This window comes from Neophocaena asiaeorientalis, unplaced genomic scaffold, assembly GCF_003031525.2.
Source record: "Neophocaena asiaeorientalis asiaeorientalis breed wild unplaced genomic scaffold, Neophocaena_asiaeorientalis_V1.1 scaffold540, whole genome shotgun sequence".
Taxonomy (NCBI): Eukaryota; Metazoa; Chordata; class Mammalia; order Artiodactyla; family Phocoenidae; genus Neophocaena; species Neophocaena asiaeorientalis.
The window spans coordinates 927290-941603 of NW_020172141.1; the positions used below are offsets into that span (position 1 = coordinate 927290).

Below are 14314 nucleotides of genomic sequence, written 5' to 3' on the forward strand. Positions count from 1 at the left end.
TTTATACAATACATTAGAATGTGACAGATGCTGCAGAAAAAAGAAAACCGTAGAGCAGAATCAGGGGGAGCTCTGGGGCCAGGGCAGCTGGGGAGGGGATTGAGGAGGTGGGAGGTTTCAGTACTAAAGAAGGTGATGGGTGTGGGCCTCCTTGAGAGGGAGAAGTTTTTACTTGGAAAGGAGCGAATTCATCAGGCAGGTACCTGGGAAGAGCAGGCAAGGCCAAGGCATCAGCTAGAACAAGAGACCTAAGGCAGGGAGGGGAGTGTGCCTGATGCCGGCTCATCCAAAACCACATCTGCCTTCTTCTGAGAAATGTCTCCTGCATCCTGTGTTCCAATTAGCAGTGCCACATCACCTGCCCCACGATGACTGGTGACAGGAGCCCCACCTCACTGAACAAGATCATTTCCCAGGACCTTTTAATTTTCACTTGCGTTGGAGGAAAAAAATCTTCCTCCTTTCTAGTTGCAAAGCAATGGATGTGAGCCTGGAGCTGCGGCACCCCTTCCTCTCATTTGATCACTCAACACACGTGTTGATGATGAGCACCTACTGTGTGCCAGTCTCTGTTCTAGGCACTGGGGCTGCAGTGGTTAACGAGAGAGATGAGGTCCCTGTTCGCATGAAGGAGAGGAGTATAGTAATTCCAGAAGGAAACAGTGATAACCTTTTCCGATTGCCCTCCGTTCTATGCAGATCACCAGCGTGCTCAGATAGGCAGTGACTAGGAAGAGGAGGTTGGCGGGGAGGGTCTTTCTGCGTGGGAGGACTTCTGAACTGAGATCTGGATGGATGAGAAGGGGTCAGCCAGGCAAATGGCATAGGAAGGAGGGTAGCAGGCAGGGGTCCTGAGGTGGGAAGACGGAAGTGGAAGAGGTGAGTGTGCCCAGAGCTCAGTGACAGCCTGGGGAAGTGGCCCAGGTAGAGGTCAGAGAGGTTAGCCGAGTGCCTTGCAACATGAAGAAGCTGGTTTGTAAAAAAGAAACTCCTGTACGTGGAGAAGCAGAAACAAGAGAGTCCAGAGAATCCTGCTGACGCAGTTCAAAATGCAGTTCCACTGGTCCTCACGTCCCATCCTCCCCAGATACATGAGCAAGAAAATCCGCCTTGTACTTCAGCTAGGTTTTCTGTCTCCGAAACCAGAGTTGTGATTAATTTATAGATATATATGAATATTCAAAAAAACTGGAAGGAATTATATAGGAATATTAACAGTGATGTATCTGGGTTATAGAATTCAATTTCATCTTTATACATTTTTATATTTTCTTAATTCAATGTGTTGAACATGCTTAACAAACTATTAATATTTTAAAATTGTGGGCTTTTCGTTTCTGATTGTATTTTCACACTTCGTCCTCTTTCGCCCAGGGGAAACCACTAGCACAGGTATGCGAGCACATCTGCCACATCTGTGCTGTCCCTGACAAGGCTGTCATGACCCAAAGTACAAACCATTGCAAGAATAAATGGAGCAGCTTCCTAGGTGCTTCCATTAGGTGCTGGAAATAATACCCTTCCTGTTTTGATTTCCAGGCACAAGAGGACCCCAAATTAATTTGGCACAAGGATCTAATCTTTGAAATTAAGATTTTCCTCCACTTACAAAATCAGCCCCGAAAGCAAGTGCTTTTGAGGTCATATGCTCCTCATGGACTGTCACAACAAACTTTAAATCAACTTTATATGCATTTCTGACAAAATTTCACTTACAGATTTACTGCTCCCGACTTAACAGACGGAAACACCGAGGCCTGGGAAGTTCAAGTGGCTTTCCAGGGTCAGCCCTTTCAGCCATATCTTTCTAGAGCAAGTGAAACTTGGAGCACAGGACAAACCCATGTCTAGGCAGAGGCAGTGACGGCACAGGGTGTGCCTGGCTTTCTGTCTGAATTATTTCTTGGCAGAAAATGCCACTTTGCTATCAGGACAGCCAGGTGCAGTTAGCACAAGCTCATGGAACAAGGCAGTTTAATTAAAGAAAAAAAAGTAGTTGGGTTACAGTGCTATTCTCTTCGATCCAAGATAGAAATTAATTTATAATAACCTTGTCTTTTATTCATGGCATGCTGCATATTTCAGAGTATGTTGGCATCCTTATATTTTTCAGCTAAACCTGAAAAAATTGTGTGTTTCTGGTGGGCCACGAGTCAAAGCCCTGAGAGAACCTAGCTGAGTCTCGGCTAACCATTCGGGGAAGTCTGAAGCCGCTGGGGAGTCGCTTGGTTCCCTTTTGATGAGTCATGATATTTAAAATTCCGAGGGCTGCCTCAGGCTTCAAAGCGACCCTTTGAGATTGATCGCTCTGAGCCCGGCTCCATTAGTGGCCGAGGACAAAGAGAGGCGTTCGTTTTCCTCTAATGACCTGCCTCTCTCTTCCAGACCAACCTGACAGAGCTGAAGTCTTTTGGTTCCCCGCCGCCGGCCGTCAGCAACGTCAGCGCTGCCGTGATGGCTCTCGTGGCCCCTGGGGGCAAGGTGCCCAAGGACCGCAGCTGGAAGGCCGCCAAGGTCACCATGGCCAAGGTGGATGGCTTCCTGGACTCCCTCATCCACTTTGACAAGGAGAACATTCACGAGAACTGCCTCAAGGCCATCAAGCCGTATCTGCATGACCCCGAGTTCAATCCTGAGTTCGTGGCCACCAAGTCCTACGCAGCCGCCGGCCTCTGCTCTTGGGTCATAAACATTGTGAAGTTCTACGAGGTGTTCTGTGACGTGGAACCCAAGCGCCAAGCACTGAGCAAGGCCACCTCGGACCTCGCTGCCGCCCAGGAGAAGCTGGCGGCTGTTAAAGCCAAGATCGCTGTAAGTGACCCCCACCTGAGGCAAACAGCCTCTCCTCCAGGCCCCAGCGCCTCAGCCTCCGGACGCACAGGCTCAGCGGCCATGGCTCACGGGCCCAGCCACTCCGCGGCATGCGGGATCTTCCCAGACCGGGGCACGAACCTGTGTCCCCTGCATCGGCAGGCAGACTCTCAACCACTGCGCCACCAGGGAAGCCCCTCAGTCCTGATTTTTAAAGAAAACCAAATTGTTACCCAAAATCTCCTAATTTTTCAGTAGAGGCAACTTTTTTTTAAAAGACATTTATTATTTTCAGTCACACCGTGCAGCTTGTGGAATCTTAGTTCCCTGACCAGGGATTGAACCCACCTGGGCCCCCAGCAGTAGAAGCACAGAGTCCTAACCACTGGACCGCCAGGGAAGTCCCAGAAGAGGCAACTTTTATAATTTCTTCCTCAAACACTGTATAATCCAAACAAGACAGATCCACTGGACCATGGGTTTACACCTTGGTCCTAAAAGGTTTTTTCCTTTTCCTTGGAGGAAAGAAAAGATGACAGATGGTTACATATAATAAATGAACAGTCTTATCCATGGAACCAGCTGCTATCTTATTAGCCACAATGAATCTAATATTTTTGGACATCTGAGAGTTAAGAACAAAGGGTCAAAAATGGGAGATTCTTTTTTTAAAGTTTATTTTAGTGAAGTATAGTTGATTTACAATGTTGTGTTATTTTCTGCTCTACAGCAAAGTGATTCGGTTATACATATATATACATTCTTTTTCATATTCTCTTCCATTATAGTTTATCACTGGTTATTGAATATAGTTCCCTGTGCTCTACAGTAGGACCTTGTTGTTTATCCATTCTATACATAATAGTTTGCATCTGGTAATCCCAACCTCCCAATCCATCCCTCCCCCATTCCCCTCCCCCTTCATTCCTGTCGCTAGCAAGGTTGTCGTGACCCAAAGTACAAACCTTCATCAAAAAGTACAAACCTTGGGCTTCCCTGGTGGCGCAGTGGTTGAGAGTCCGCCTGCCAATGCAGGGGACGCGGGTTCGTGCCCCGGTCCGGGAAGATCTTACATGCCACGGAGTGGCTGGGCCCATGAGCCATGGCCGTTGAGCCTGCACGTCCGGAGCCTGTGCTTCACAATGGGAGAGGCCACAGCAGTGAGAGGGCCGCGTACCGCAAAAAAAAAAAAAAATCTTCATCAAGAATAAATGGATCATCTTCCTAGGTGCTTCCATTAGGTGCTGGAAATAATCCCCTTCCTGTTTTGATTTCCAGGCCCAAGAGCACCCCAAATTAATTTGGCACAAGGATCTAATCTTTGAAATTAAGATTTTCCCCCACTTACAAAATCAGCCCCAAAAGCAAGTGCTTTTGAGGTCATATGCTCCTCATGGATGGTCACAACAAACTTTAAATCAACTTTATATACATTTCTGGCAAAATTTCACTTGCAGATTTACTGCTCCCAACTTACAGACGAAAACACCGAGGCCTGGGAAGTTCAAGTGGCTTTCCAGGCATAGGAAACAAGTCTGTTCTCTCTGTCTGTGAATCTGCCTCTGTTTTGTAGGTAATTTCAAAAAATGGGAGATCCTTTTTCCCCTTTGAGATGTAGGTTTTAGCCTCCTTTCCCCACCTTGTGCACCATTCTCTTCCATTCTGGCCACTGTCCACCCCCTCACTCTCAGCCGTGTGGATGTGTGGGCCTGCAGGCCATGTGTGATGCTACCTGCAGTGCTTTACAGAAGCTTGTAAAAGCATGTAGCATATTGTGGTTGGTGGTTGGGGGGGTCCTTTGGCCATAAATATAAAATTAGCCTTTTGTTGATATTTTGATTGTATGTCCCTCACCCAGGATTGTGGGATGGAGGTGATTCTGGATTCACACCTTGAACTTCATCTTTGCCATTAAAATTGGTATCACCAAAGTGAGAGGTAGAAATCAGAATCCTGCGGGATGACATAGCAGCTGAAAACCCATCAGCAGACCTTCCAATCCAGGCTGTGCTATTCACCGATGGGTGACCTTTAGAAAGGCCTTTCCAGAGCCCAAACTTCAGCTTCCTGAAGTAAAATGGACACAATAATAGTCCATTTTGGCTATTCATGATTTTACCGTGAGGATGAAAGGAGAGAAGGCGTGTACAGCACAAGCCCAGAGCCCAGCCCACAGGGACACAGGGAGCTGCCGCCACCCCCAGGGTTCCGATGACCACTGACCCCTGCTTTCCCTCCACCACCTCCTCCTGCATGTGCCATCATGTGCAAGCCCTGGTCATCACTCACTACCATGATCAAGTTCAAGCCAAAACATCCCCTGGACCTTTCATTTCTACACGTGCATTCCAGGCAAATAAGATTCTTATTGCAAGTTTCTCATGATGATAAAAAGGGTTTTACAAGTTATGAAACGGGAGATGCAGACATGCCGCATGCTTCAAGTTTCATGGGTTTATTGATCGATAGACTAAATTCTATGGTTAAAGGCTCTAGTTCAAAGATCCCTGCAGCCAGACTCTCTATAAAGAAGAGATGCTTTGGCAAAGCAGCTAATCTCTCAGTACGTTTGCTTTATAAATCCAGACGTTCATGGACCAGTTTACTGATAATCAACGCTCACAATGGCCCACTTGAAAGAATACCAAGGGCAAAACACTAACAGCCCCTTGACTGCTTTGGGAGGGAAAATACCTTCTGATAATTTTCATATGCTTCAGTCTCTCCTGGAAAAGTGTTGCAAGAACTGCATTTTCAAAGATCTCTTTCTTACTCAAGTTATTTTAACTAAAGGAACATTTGGTGCAGAGGGAATGTTTTCAAAATGTTTATACCTTTTTAGTAGCCAGCATGCACACGATGGGCCCATTCAACCTGTGGAAGCCATCAGAATATTTTTTAAATACCTGGCTACCTTAGGAAGACAGTTCTCTCCTGCCCAAATATTTTTTGAAAAAAACGCGTTCTCTCTTTTAACAACCTCCTCTCCAATCCTTTGCTTATCCACATGCCTATCAACATCCCAGGAGTGCAGACACTCCCCCACCAATAACACCCGTACTGAATACAGAAGCCCACCCAGGACAGGAAAGTGCCTCCCTCTGTGCCCCTGAGGCCATCGCCAGGCCTCTCCAGTTACACCCACACCAAGTCTTTTTCTTAGGATCTTAGGATAATTCCAAGTAAAGACTTTTATATTCAAGATGCATAAAGTGAAAAAAAAAAAAGCATCTTTCAAAACAGATTCTACAAGGTAACTTCAACTTGATTTTATACATATAATTAAAATACACACAAATATGAATAGTGGTGGTTATCTCCTGGTGGTAGATTTTGGATGGTTTTGTTTATCTGTGTTTTCTTTTTTCCTATTAAGAACACATATGAACGTGACAATTTATAAAAATAATAGTAATAAAAACAAGGAAGACATCTTCATCAAGCATTCACTTACACATAAATAAAATATCAGAGAGTAGAGAAGAGCTTCAAATGAAAAATGACAGTCTCCTGCCCTTTTCTTTCTTTTGTCTATTTTTTTCTGATTGTTTTTTTTGTTTTTGTTTTGCGGTACGAGGGTCTCTCACTGTTGTGGCCTCTCCCGTTGCGGAGCACAGGCTCCGGACGTGCAGGCTCAGCGGCCATGGCTCACGGGCCCAGCCGCTCCGCGACATGTGGGATCCTCCCGGACCGGGGCACGAACCCGCGTCCCCTGCATTGGCAGGCGGACTCCCAACCACTGCGCCACCAGGGAAGCCCCTTTTCTGATTGTTGATGTCACTCAGAGCTTGCTACCTAGTGGCTTAAATGTGTTTTATTTGGCCTGCACAATGTGTTTGCCAAAGATGTAACTAATTGCCAATATTTAAAAAAAAAAATCTGATTTCTGGCCGGTCTTATAATAATCGGAAGAGTCCTGAATGTCACTAAGTGACCCTGGAGTTAACCAGTGGCTTCTCACTCAAGCAGGGTGTTTTGCTGCATTTAGTCACAGTCACCACCGGCCCCTATTTTTTTTAACATTAGACTCATTTGACTAGTTTACCTCATCTTCCTGGGCTGCTCATCTGAATTTCTGACCCTTGTCTGCGTGCTGTGCTGCATCCCTATTCTTGATGTATCTTCTTCAGGCAGTTGACTTTCTGCTACATGAGGCTTGAAGACATTCATCCCCTGTCTTCTCATCATGACAGCCACTATGTTTTTCTGACGTGACCTTTACTTCTTGTTCAGTCATATGGAGGCCGCTTCCTTGGAGCTCTCAGTGTTCAAGATGAAATTATTACCCTTTCCTTCAGCTCATCCCCTTCCCTCCTCTCTCCAACTTCATTATCGTTATTTATCGTTACTTTTGCATTCGAATCACCAGCACTGAACATATCTACATTGTGTTCTGTAACCAGAATTAATTGTCCCATGCTCTCTCCACTGACCGATTCAAAAAATCAGTAAATTCTGTTTATATTCTATGAACCTGTCTATATTGTTCATAGAAGATCTCAGTGCTGTTATACTTACTTTCTTACATACCTTTCCCCCTGGACTTTCTTCTCTCTCTCCCTCTTTCTCTCTCTCTCTTCAATTAGTTCTTTTGGCATAGCCTTATTTTGTAAAACCCTCCAGTCAATCCAGTGTTTTACTGAGTCCCCTTTTGCCCCCAAGACTTTTCTCTCTTGTCCCCACTCAAAGCTCCAAACAGTTTTGGAGAGTAATCACGTCCACTGCTCTCTTGGGTTCGTTCCAATGACTTCTGGACCCCATGGCTTCTTTCTTGATTTCTTCTCTCATTTTGCTATGGCTTGTTCTTAAGTAACTTTCTCAGAAATGTTCCATAAGAGGTAAATTTTCTAATGTTCCAGTCTGGACGTATCTTTTTATTTTTAAACTGAATTGACTATTTTGCTGCGTATTAAATTCTGAGGCTAATTTTTTCCCTTAGAACACTGAATGCTTTATCTTTTTGTCTGGTGAGAAGTCTGATGAACAGTCTGGATACACTGTATTTCTGCCTTTCTGGAAGTCTTTCAATTTTTTCTTTCTTCTTGGTGTCTGAAACTTTACATTGACGTGCTTAGCTGCCATTCTTTCTTTATTCATTGTGCTTGGCATGCAGAGACTTATTTTCTTCAGTTCCACAAGGTGATTTAATATCTCCCTTCTGTTTCCTTTTTAATTTCATTTTCTGGAATGCATATTGTTTGGATATTGGACCTTCTGATGGGTCATCTATTTTCTCTTATCTTTTTGTCACTTTATGCTTTCTTATTCTATTTAGATTTCCTCAAATTCATCTTTTAATTTATTGAATTTATTATTTTTTACATTAACAATAAAGATTATTTCCACAAGTTTACTTTGTTGTTGTTCTCTTTTCCTTTTATTAGCATCCTCTTGTTTTATGGATGGAACATCTTGAATCTCCCAGAGAAACTACTTATGAAGGGTTTTATGCTTTGTTGCCGTTTTTTTGACTGAAGTTCTTTCTTTTTCCCAGGTCATTTTTTCCTTCTTGTCTACCTTTAATCTAGGCTTTAATCAAATGTCTTCTTGTCTTTTCATGTTTACAAGAGTAGTGATCGAAAGCAGAGTATAGCTCTGCAGACAAGAGCAGATCTGGCAGACTGGCAGGATTTGTTTTCTAGATCGGATGAGTTATGGTGGATGCATCCTATTACTTGTTGTATTTAGTTCTGCTCTACAGCAAAGTGATTCAGTTATATATATATATATGTATATACATACTTTTTAATATTCTTTTCCATTATGGTTTATCACAGGATTTTGAATATAGATCCCTATATACAATAGGACCTTGTTTATCTATTCTGTATGCATTAGTTTGCTGGATGCATCTTAAATGCCAGAACATGGTATCCTTTCTCTGCCACTGTTGACTCTCCTGCTGGTGACACAGGTGCCTGGTGGCATTGCATGGGGATGGAGATGTGGAGTGGAGGATCAAAAGGCTTCCAGTTGACTGTCTTATTTTCAACATCCCCCTGCAGCTCACCTGACATTTCCAAATCCCCAGTGTATGTGAGGCTCTGCAGAGCTGCTCAGCTTCTGCTCTACGTTGCAGTGTCCTCTGCCCTGCTCCAGCCCTTTCCACTGCTCTATCTGTGGTCTTCCATAGATCTGTTGGAATCCCTCACCCTCCAGTGGCCCTCAATATTTGCTTGATGTTATGGGCTTATGACTTTTTAAACTGCTTCATAACCATTTTAGAGAAGTCTCGGGAAGAAGAGGAGTAAATGAACGTGGCCAGCCTGCCATTGTCAATTGGATGGCTCACCACCTAGTTCTTAAGCTGCTTGGCTATATAAACTTGGCCCTTCATTTCTTTCTCTTGTGACTTGGTAATGACTGACAAAGCAGCCTGAAGCCCTGTTATTGCATAGACATGAGACATATCTGGAGGTGTCTGCCATGTGCCCAGGTGTCTTTGTGTATGCAAATATGCATCATGGGGGCAACAAAGACTGTGCACTTGAATTCTAAATTCTTGATAAATTTAGAAAAAATTGAAACCGTGTCGTTTTTAAAAATGTTCCTCTACTTCGGGATAATTGGAGAGAATCGATGAGGTCAAGTGAAGTTGTCTTGCACTCCTGGGACCTTAAAGCAAAGGGAGGGGACTACCCTGGTGGCGCAGTGGTTAAGAATCCACCTGCCAGTTCAGGAGACACAAGTTCAATCCTGATCTGGGAAGATCCCACATGCCGTGGAGCAACTGAGCCCGTGCACCACAACTACTGAGCCTGTGCTCTAGAGCCCTCAAGCCACAACTACTGAAGCGCGTGCACCTAGAGCCCGCACTCCGCAGTGAGAAGCCCGCGCACCGCAACGAAGAGTGGCCCCCGCTCACCACAGCTAGAGAAAGCCTGTGCGCAGCAACACAGACCCAACGCAGCCTAAATTAATTAATTAAATGAATTTATTTTTTTAATTAAAAAAAAAAGCAAAGGGCAGACATAGGTTGCAGACAGCCCAATTCCAACCCACGAACCAGCCGCAGCAGACGGTGTGTGCTCCTCCCAGCACCCCCACCCTGGGATCCTACTGGCCATTTTCAGGCCTCCTCAGGCTTCAGTGAGATTTTGCTTCTAAAAGCAGCACTTGTACTTTTTTGTCAGGCTACTGGAACCCCTTTTCCCCAATACAGGGAGAGACAGAATTTAAGCCTCTCCCTCCTTGTGCGTCACCCCTCCTGGTCCTGGACCAATGACTGAGGTGCTGGATAGAAAAGCTCAGTCCTCTCACTTGCGTCGGGACCCTCTGGACTTCCACTGGTATCCACGTGAGGGCCCCCCTAGTTTGCCTTCCTTCCCCTCCCTGCCCGCCTTCCCCAGTCCCTTACAGCTCCCCCTCAGGAGGCCTTCCTTAGAAATCCCCTACCCGTGAACCCTATCTCTGAAGCACTGGAACTACTGACAGATGTTGTGTTCCTTCCTAAACAGCACCTTAATGAAAACCTGGCCAAACTCACGGCCAAGTTTGAGAAAGCAACAGCTGACAAACTCAAATGTCAGCAAGAAGCTGAAGCGACTGCAGGCACCGTCTCCCTTGCAAACCGCCTGGTGAGTGTGAACCTCTTCGGCGGGCTTTAATTACACGAGCTGAGATTGTCAGGTGCCGCAGAGGTGCAAAATATTAATAGATGAGCAGCTGAGTGCCGCTTTGACTAGGGGGCAAATAATAAAATGCTCTGGGCTGCAGGGACTGACTCCTGAGAAAAGCGTGAATGCCCACCCTGGTCTGGTCAAAGGAGATTTCCCACAGGGATGGTCGGGAGACTGGGGCACTGGATGGATCAGGAAGCTTACGAGAGGTGTGACGTGCTTACATACAAGTGCGTCAGCCAGAGGGAGCATTCAGTGACAAAGCTAGCATTCGACAGGCAAACCCTGAAGCTCTTACCTGTGGGATATTTGATAATAAGGGTGTGGACAGGATGAGGCACTGAGAGAGAAGCAGAAAAGAACAAGACAGATGGTTGACCCTGAACATTGCTAACCATAACCTTGGTCTCTCCAGCAAGACGGTCATTTACACGGCCACTCAGGGCTCTAAGAGCAAGTGTTCCAAGGGCAGGAAGTAGAAGGTCCTACTCTCTTAAGGCCTGGGACCAAAAGCCAACTCAACATCCTTCCTCTGCGTCTACTGGTCAAAGCAGTGACAGATCCAGGGAGGGGGAGCACAGACACCAGCTCCTGCTGAGAGGAGGGTCAGGGGATGTGTAGCCTTTTTAATCCCCCATGGTTTATATTTCTCATCATGAATCAGCTAAGAGCCTGCAAAGCAGTGTCCACGGGATGTGATTTCTCTTTATCGAGAGCCTTTTACAGCACTTTCCTCCCCAATGAAAAGAAGTGGAATCGATCCCTTTTCCCATTTATTCCAGCCCCCATTTATGTATATAACAAAGCCAGGTTTCCTAGTTCAGGGAGAAATTAGTCATAACAGTCACTGAATCGGTCGTGCTCCAGTAACAAGAGGTGAAGCCTCAGGTGTGTCTGTGCCCTGTTTGTTGAACCTGCTGCTGCAGAGCTCTGGGATGATCGTCTTCACTGAATGGTGTGGTCTAGCGACAGCTCGTGCACTAACATGCAGGAAGCAGTCAGGACCTCCCCGCTGTCCTGTCTTCCGTTCAGATCCCTGTTTGGTTTCCAGAATTTTGCGCGGCCTCTCTCTGCCCAGCTGGAGCCTTTTTTGCGTTGGTCCTCGTAGGAGGCAGGTGGAGCTCTGCTCTAGGACTCAGGACAGGTCAGCTCTGAAGCCATCCCTGTCCCCACCAACCTGGGGTGGTTGAAGTGTCAGAAGACAGGACACTTCGACTTTCTGGTCTTTATCTGTGTGATCTAAGATGGCGTGGGAATGGTCGGTGGGCAAGTCCCTCAGGTCTCCCAGCTCTGACATCCTAGGATGCCATCTTTCCAGGAAGAAAAAGGGATCAGTCACAGCACAAAAGCCGAGCTTCACCGAACAGCCCACCTCACAGTCCTCTGTAGACAGTGTCTATCCTCTGGGAGAGGGCACCCCCCAACGTGGGCCCTGCAGAGTCGGGCCCTGCTCTGCAGTCTTGTACTTTGCACACACCCGTGTTTCAGTGCATCTGACTCCGTGTCTTAATTACCACGCCGATCTCCCCACCCACTGTGAATTATTTATAGTGCAATTGATTTTATTTACTTTCACATCTCCAGCATTTGGAGGAGAAGAGAGAGGTACATGATTTTCTGTTACGTTTTGAGGACCAGACACGGTACCAAGTGATGAACACACATGGTCACACTAAATCCTCTTCACGGCTCTTCGAGGTGGGCATATTCATCTCCACACCTGTCAAGGCAGAGCCTGGAAGGCTGCATTCAGGACCTGTCTCTCCACAGCCCACGTAACACAGAGCAGAGAACAGGGGCTCGTTGACTGCAGTGTTCACTGTAGCCGGTACAAACCGCGCCCCCCGCCCCCCCGCATTGATCAGAAGGGCCACATAAATGATGTCCTGAGTCTCCTGCTGTGAAGCGTGAGCCATGCATTCTCCGTGGCTGAATTGTGGCTCTGTAGCCTGTGGTATGACGTGTCTTCTCCCCTCTCTGCTCTTTGAAATGATAGGTGGGAGGACTGGCCTCTGAAAACGTGAGGTGGACAGAAGCTGTGCAGAACTTCAAACAACAGGAAAGGAAATTATGTGGAGACGTTTTACTTACTGCGGCTTTCATTTCGTACCTGGGCTTCTTTACAAAGAAATATCGGCAGAGCCTCATGGATGGGACCTGGAGACCCTACCTGAGCCAGCTGCAGGTAAGTCCAGCCTGCATCTGTCCTGACGCCACCAGCCTGTGGGGACCAGGGAGCTCATGTGACAGTAATAACACAAACCTCTGAGTCCCTACTTGCGTTCTTTCCCCCACAACCACCTGAGTATCCCCTAGTGACCGCTGAGACCCAGGAAGGAGACCTGTGCGCCCATGTCCTCCCACACTGCCCTGCACTGTCCTCCACTGCCGTCCAGGCCACCTGAGCACGGCACCTCTCCTCTTCCTGGGTCTCCATGGGAACGCCGGTCCACCGCCCCCAGGCTGTCTCCTGACACTCCTCAAAACTATAAAACCCAAGAGGCCCCAAACGCATCCTGTATCTCCCTCCAGCCTTCCTGCTCTTGTGCCAAACTTCGTAGCACAAGTTTGGAGGAGCATTCCCCAAATGCTGCACCGCACCTTGTTACCGGGCCCCAAAGCTCCCCCGTCTGTGTCTGTGACCCACAGACACCCTTCATGAAAGCAGCTTATCTGGTCATGTGTACTCAGTTCTCAGTGTGAGTGGGAGGACGTTACTCCCAACTCCTCCCTCTACGCTGACATGATGAAATGGGGAAATGCTAGTTCCCAGCTGAAGAGGGATCAGGATGTGTTACATCTTGACACTTTCACATCACTCACAGTCCTCAATGAACAAATATTCACTGAGTCTTCAGCCTGCCCTACACGCCACTGGAAGGAGGTACAGAAGACGCTCAAGACCAGGATGTTGGCAGAACAGAGTCCAGTGGATGAGATGAGAGTTATAAAAAGCAGCTGCCGTGAGAGTCAGCACAGAAAGTTCACCACGTACAGTAAGGGTTATATTCTAGAATTCATTTGTAGGTGTTTCCTTGGAACACAAAGCCCATACCGTCTAGCGGTGGTTGGCTTAACAGATCAGCTCATAAAATCTCATTCACCTGATGATTTGCTGAACAGTGGTTTAAAAACTTACAGCATTGGGAAATAGACAAAAGATAAAGCTGTTATTTATTCTCCTTCAACACTTGTGGAAAAGGAAATTTTTAAAAGGACGATCATTAGCTGAGCGAATGAAGATGAGGAGCCCAGTGGCCGCCCAGCAAGGGTTTTTCTGGCTTTGTTTGCGGCTCTTAAGCAATTTTTGTTTTTTACATCTTTATTGGACTATAATTGCTTTACAATGGTGTGTTAGTTTCTGCTTTATAACAAAGTGAATCAGTTATACATATACATATGTTCCCATATCTCCTCCCTCTTGCGTCTCCCTCCCTCCCACCCTCCCTACCCCGCCCCTCTAGGTGGTCACAAAGCACCGAGATGATCTCCACAACCCAATCCAAAAATGGGCAGAAGATCTAAATAGATATTTTTTTTAATAATTTTTTTCTGCTTTATTGAGATATAATTGACAGGTAACATTGTGTAACTTTAAGATGTACGATGTGTTGATTTGATGCACATATATTGTGAAATGATTACCACAGTAGCTTAGTTAATACTTCCATCACCTCACACAATACCATTTCTTTTTTGTGATGAGAACATTTAAGATCTACTCTCTTAGAAACTTTCACGTGTACAATACAGTATTAACTGTAATCACCATGCTGTACATTAGAATCCCAGAACTTTTCTTATAATGAAAGTTTGTACACTTTGACCAACATCTCCCCGTTTCCCCCACCCCCAGCCCCTGGCAACTACCATTCTACACTCTG

General features: G+C 46.1%; 1 protein-coding gene across 1 annotated transcript in view; it reads left to right on the forward strand.

The window, feature by feature from the left end:
* The window catches only part of DNAH9 (dynein axonemal heavy chain 9), a 301303-nt gene that overhangs the window by 217220 nt on the left and 69769 nt on the right, over window positions 1-14314 (forward strand). Inside the window, exons 51-53 of the mRNA XM_024752602.1 lie at window positions 2386-2811; window positions 10269-10388; window positions 12427-12615. Coding sequence (XP_024608370.1) covers window positions 2386-2811; window positions 10269-10388; window positions 12427-12615 — 735 coding nt within the window. The remainder of the gene's footprint in view (window positions 1-2385; window positions 2812-10268; window positions 10389-12426; window positions 12616-14314) is intronic.